The 6,086-nt window shown below is 39.8% G+C and overlaps 2 protein-coding genes across 2 annotated transcripts in view; one reads left to right on the top strand and one right to left on the bottom strand.

The window, feature by feature from the left end:
* LOC121925692 (ESF1 homolog) overlaps positions 1-629 on the bottom strand; it is a 53,273-nt gene extending 52,644 nt beyond the window's left edge. The window contains exon 1 of the mRNA XM_042458159.1: positions 610-629. Coding sequence (XP_042314093.1) covers positions 610-629 — 20 coding nt within the window. The remainder of the gene's footprint in view (positions 1-609) is intronic.
* Positions 67-3,969, top strand: LOC121936108 (arginine-hydroxylase NDUFAF5, mitochondrial-like). The gene is made up of 4 exons (XM_042478389.1): positions 67-771; positions 2,460-2,543; positions 3,435-3,517; positions 3,647-3,969. Exons 1-4 carry the CDS (start codon positions 744-746, stop codon positions 3,734-3,736), a joined length of 285 nt encoding a protein of 94 aa, XP_042334323.1. The 5' UTR covers positions 67-743; the 3' UTR covers positions 3,737-3,969.
* The last annotated feature ends 2,117 nt before the right edge of the window (positions 3,970-6,086 follow it).

Genomic DNA, 6,086 nt, shown 5'->3' with positions numbered 1-6,086 from the left:
ACAAAATATTCCTGAAAAAAATAATTCCCTACACCCACCCCCTGAATTATTGGCACGGTACAGACAGCCGAAAGATGGCAGCCTGCCTACACCTGTTTTTCCGCCAGAAGGAAGCTGCAGCCGCCAAAATACGTGGCTTCCCTCTGGCAGAAAAAACCTGTGAAAAGTGGGTACTTTTTACATTGCAAGGGCGGCATAACAAGTGCACCACTGGCACACTCGTTACGTAAGTGCCGTGAGAATGTTGCGCAGCACTTATGTAAAAATAGCGGCGCCCATGTATACAGGGCATTGCCATTATTACGCCCTCATCACTTGCTAGGGTTGCGAGGCGTGTGGGCGCTCTGTCCTGAGGCAACCCTAGCACGTGACAAGGGCGTCACAGAGGGCCCGTATGTACCGGGCCATAATTTCACGCTGGTGTGGAGTATATTTCAAGGTAAAATATTCAGCTTACAGTTGATTAATGCCTTTCCTCAGAAATATACGCCCTCTTTAAATCTTTTATAGTACAAATGCAACAATGCATTTTCAGGTGAAGTCTAGGCAGTAAGCAACACCAAGCCATAGCCTTGTTTACTCCTGCTATTGATATAATCATCATCTTACCCTATTTCCAAGGTTCTCATGGCAATAAAATAAATTTGACAAAGTTTACACATTAAAGTGCATTATTTAATTATCTTTAAAAAATTAAAATTTATTTTTAGGATACTGATGAAATCCAAGTGAACTATCCTGGGATGTTTGAAATAATGGACGACCTGCAAGGCAAGTCCACTTTATTTTATTTGTAAGTGAACAAGTAGGTGGAGAGTGAAGAAAGTTGGCAGGAAAGGAATAAACACAGTTGAAATGTAATTGGTGCAGAGTTCTACATATACTATGGACAACTAAAAAGACAAATGTATGGCTCTTATAGAGAGATCTGAAGTTAAGATGGGAGAAACCATCTAAGACAGCTGTCGCCCATCTGCTCAACAAAGTTTGTCTTTAGAGAAGGGTGGCAAAAATAAAGTCTTTGCTGAAACAAAACAATATCAAAGCTTGGTTGAAATTTGTAAGAAAGCTTGTAGAAGATACTGCAACCCTGTGGGGGGGAAATCTTTGATTTGACACCACAAAATTGAACTTTTTGTTCTTGCCACAAAATGCTGTGTGTGTGGTACAAAGCTTATGGTGTTAATTGACCTGTTACCACCATCCCTAAAGCTGATACATCATGCTGTGGTGACCATGTTTTTCCTTTGCAAGGACTGGAAAACTTTAAGATTGAGGGCAAGATGGATGAAACCAAACACAGGAGCAATTCTAGAGGAAAATGTATTTCACTCTGCAGGTGACCTGGGAAGGGGCCAGAGGTTCCTCCTACAACGAGACAGTGATATTAAATACACAGCCAAAGTAACACTAAAATGAAAAGCTACTTGAATGTCTTCGAATGACCCATTCAGTGCCCAGCATTCAAAAGCAAAAGAAAATTTCATGGCAAGACATGTAAACTGCTGTTATACAGAGCTTCCCATCCAACCTGGCAGGGCTGGAAGAATTTTGCAAAGCAAAGTGGGCAAAGGTGATAGAGATTTACCCAAGAAGACTAGGATCTATAATTGCTGTCAAGGTGCTTCTACCAAGTATTGACTTGGGCGGGATACAAACCGCCGCTTCGTGCGGGAGCTGCAGCAGCAACCGTGCGGCGTCCCGCGCGGAGCAAAAAGAAGTGTCATTTCGGAGTCTTCTTCTTGTTCTTGGCGGTGCACTGGATGATGTTCGCGAAGCGGCGCGCCTGGCGCATTCCGCAACATCTATGCGCCGCGACAACGTCTGGACGCTAATGCGTCCAACGTAAAGATGGCGGCGCCCTTGTGGAAGGGGCGCCGCCATCTTGTACGTATTCTATACGTACTAGGGTTAGGGGGGGTGCGGAAGCACCGCCCCTTCCTAACCCTAGTACGTATAGAAGACGTACTATATGGCGGTGTGTATCCCGCCTGAGGGAGTATATACTTACACAACTAACAAGTTTACATCAACTAGTAATAAGCCAAATTCATTTTGATTCCAAATTGTAGCATAACAGTACGTGGAAACGTCAAATGGAGTAAATACTTCTGTAAGGCACTGTAGGTGGGTAATTCTGTCAAATACAAAACTATAGTCTTGGATCTTCTTTGATTAATTTTTACATGAAAACAGAAATACAGACTATGTGCATGTAAGTGGGAGTAAGTCCTGTTAAAATCACTGGAGCTAGCTGACCATACCAGATACTGCTTTGTAAATTAGACTTGGCTTACTAAGGCTGCAATTGTGAACGTGTATATTTAGGCCTGATGGCAGAAAAAATTATCTCTGAGTAAACATATATAGGATTAGGTTGGATATAAGATTTTTGAAATGCAGCATTAAACTCATGGTATATGATGTATCTTCTTTTAAAGCCTAAAAACTATTTTTAGGTATGGGAGAAAGTAATTGCTCTTGGAATAGAAAACCTATGCTACACAGAGCAACCATGCTGGCAGCAGCGGCAGTATATAGGGGTAAGTGAGCTTTCCATTGAAACTGGAATATTTTGACTGGGTCAGAATGGAACTTTTCATAGAGAAATGCTTGGCTTAAGTCATCAGATGTTCACTAAAGAGTAGAATTTTGAATTCTAGTTCATTGTAAACATGTTTGTGGCATATAACTAGGTTTCATCAGTCTTGAAAAGTAAGTTTTTCATGGCACGTTGCCTGTGCCTGATGTTTTCTCCTTTCTCTCTTCTTTCCCACTATGTCATAGCATTCTAGTACTGATGTGTACTCTTCTTCCAATGTCAGGAAAGAGTAGGAGCTCATAGTTGTTTCCATAAACTGGGTAAACACCACCATGATAAATCCTTGCTCTTTGCTTTCTCTTGTTACTTGTTGTTTATGGAAGCAATTATGGGCTCCTACTCTTTCCTGCAGCAGTTATATGCTGCCATTATTGCCAGAGGAATGCCGCACGCCAGTATCTGGTACACAGTGTTCTTTCTTTTGCCCTTGAAGAATCTGAAAGACAGAAGTCTCACACAGAAATGGACACTGGTAGTTGCCTACCAGGATGGTGGGGGTGTCTACTACACATCCCTGGAAATGGCTAATATAACGTCTCCATGACCCAGTACCGAATAATTTATCAGTATCTAAAAATTTAACAAATGTGATAATTTGTGCAAAAAAACAGATCAGTCTATTTTGATAATATAATCTGTGTTTCTTTGTTGTGCTGAAGATAAACATTCCTGGTTGGATCAGCAGAACTCTCATATAAAAGGCCTTTCCTGGTTTGGCCCCCTCCCCACTAAAGTCCTTTGTGGTGAATGGGTTTCTAGAGACTGAAATCCAGGATATCTGGAGGGAAGCAGGTTGAGAATCACTACCTTAAATACTTGTTTTTCCCTATAGAAATGTATGGAAACAAAGATGGAACAGTACCTGCAACTTTCCAAATCTACTACATGATAGGTTGGAAATTTCATGAATCTCAGGTAATGTGCACCACTTCCAGGATGCATGAGCTGCCTAAAAAAATTGCATATACAAGAGAATTCATTTTATAATGTCTGAAACATGGGTTTGCATACATAAAATGATGCTAGATTCTCTCTCCTTTTTAGGCAAGACCAGCACAAAGAGGATCTGCAACTATGTCATTCGGTGATTTGAGAAAAATAAATGAATTTATTCCAGGAGGGGGGAAACTTTAAAATGTGTATAATGGTTGCAGGGAAATTGGACTTCCCTTGTGGCTATTCAGCAGGCATCAGTTAATCTGGGGAAAAACATGTGGCTATGTACTTTCCAATATACTTATCTCAGTGCCTGGAAAAAATGTAATATATTACTATTTCACTGGATTTGCTTATTTATGTAAATATTACAAGAATTGACGTGATTTTTTTTTATTGTGCAAAACTGAATAAAATGATGGTACAGTGTGTGTCTCTGTATAGATTTCAGTTGTCTAAATATGTAAGAATCATTAACACAAGAAGACCCTCAATTTAATAAGAAATGCAAAACAGAATGAATAGCAAACTAGGGCTGCTGTCATCCCTAGTTACTGTGTAAAAAGATCATTACTTATCACTACACTGTATTCCTATGTCTTCTTGTGGACAAAATGCACAACTACATTGTTCGATATAATTGTTTGAAAGAAAGGGCCACTAAGAAATGATTTAACATAGTTTACCTACCTTAAAATCATGGTGTTAAATTTCCAACAAAAATAAACTGGCTGTTGGGATAAAATGTAGACGTCTGCTTATGATGGCTATCTTATGAGCCTAATAATAAGTATCAAGTTTAGTAGCTATGCAAGATCAGGTTAATTTCCATAATGGCTTGCCTAAGATGACTTCAGTATCCTGACCTGAATTAAATGAGGGGTTGGAGAAGAATCAGTTTGTCAAGAAGCATCCTTCTCATTATTTTGAATAAATATACCATACTGTGATTGGCTGTCTTGTTAATATTTATACTGATTTATTCACATGCCATGAGATCAGCTATGATCTGTCTGCAGCCCTATACATTTTCATGATAAAGTGGAGAAATGAATGTATGATGGAGATAACTGAAAGCAGCTTATGTCCAGAATCTTAGTTGTAACATCTTTGAACTCTCTAATTATTGTTTATACTGTGCTCCTTTGTTATCGACTAGGGTTTGGTTTCTGGACCCCCAAATCCATGAATGCTGAAGACCCATCATGTACAGTAGTGTAAATGGCATCTTATATAAAATGGCAAAATCCAGGCTTGATCTTTGGCATTTTGGGGTGTGTATGTGAATATTTTCAAACTATAGTTGGTTGAATCAGTGGATGCAGAATCCATGGATAGGGAGGACCCACTGCATTTACATACTCCTTTCTGCCTATGAAATCAAGAGGCATACATGAGTCTCCACCTTTTCATTTTATCCTTAACAGTACTGTTTGTATCTAACCCTAACCAATATATCCCACATTGGCTCTATTTCAGTTTATGCAAATTGTATACCTGTGAGTATCTAAAAAGATAATTTGTATAACTTGGTTAGAGTATGTGACGTCATATTTATGACTTATGTCATATAGACAAAGCTAATAAGTTTAGGATGCGAGGGACAGGTTGAGGCAAAAAACATCTGAGCAATTAGGTACTTAATTCCAAATGTTGATTTTTGAGCTTTGAATGCCATTAGTGTACAAATTATTATTTAAACCCCTCAACTATACTCCTTGACTCTTTTTCTGTGATTCACACAGAATGGTCTCTTTGGTGTACTCCCAGTCTGAGCAACCCTGTGAGCGATCTCTCCCTCATACAAATAGATTACTGAAGCTTGCCAGAGGATGTAGAGCACAAGAAAAGATAGCTCAACCAAAACAAGTATCTGCTTTGGCCCTGCCATAGAGCTGGTAGTGCTTGATGAATGTTGATGGCTGTGACCATGTTGCCACCCTGCATAAATCAGGAAGAGGAACTCCACAAGGCACACCTCCCAGTGCTGCAGCCTCTCTTGTTGCATGTGCTCTCAAGCCAGGTGGGACTGCCCACTTTGAGAGTTTTTGAGAAGAGGCTGGATGGTTTTTGGGATCTATCATAACAAAGTTTGGTAATCTGACAACCCCGCAGTAGGCTGTATGTAAAAAGAACTCTACAGCTGTCAAGGCAATGGAGGGAGCATCCTACATCAGTAGAAGCATTTGGCTAAAAGTAGGTAAAACAATGTCCTCATTAAGACAGAACTGGGAAACAATTTTTTGTAAGAAGATAATGTCCAGACGTAAGATTTTTTGTCTTAGTAGAGCAGTAAGGTTTATCAGAACATATAGCTGTTAGTTTACATGCAGAGGTAATGGCAATGGGGAATGCCACTTTAAGTAGACACTGCTTGATTGTGGCATGTGGCTCACATAGCTCATAAATTAAGACAAGATGAGAGGTAGTGATCAAGGTGGTGTTGGTGGCAGCACAGGAGAGTAGAGATGTGCCAGAACCTTTATTGTTGGATTGGTAAACAAAATAGATGATGTTGGAGATGTTGGCTGATAGACCACAATTGTAG

The sequence above is a fragment of the Sceloporus undulatus genome, chromosome 1 (genome assembly GCF_019175285.1).
Source record: "Sceloporus undulatus isolate JIND9_A2432 ecotype Alabama chromosome 1, SceUnd_v1.1, whole genome shotgun sequence".
Taxonomy (NCBI): domain Eukaryota; kingdom Metazoa; phylum Chordata; class Lepidosauria; order Squamata; family Phrynosomatidae; genus Sceloporus; species Sceloporus undulatus.
Note: the sequence above shows the minus strand (reverse complement) of the source record. Positions and strands in the feature narration are given on the sequence as shown.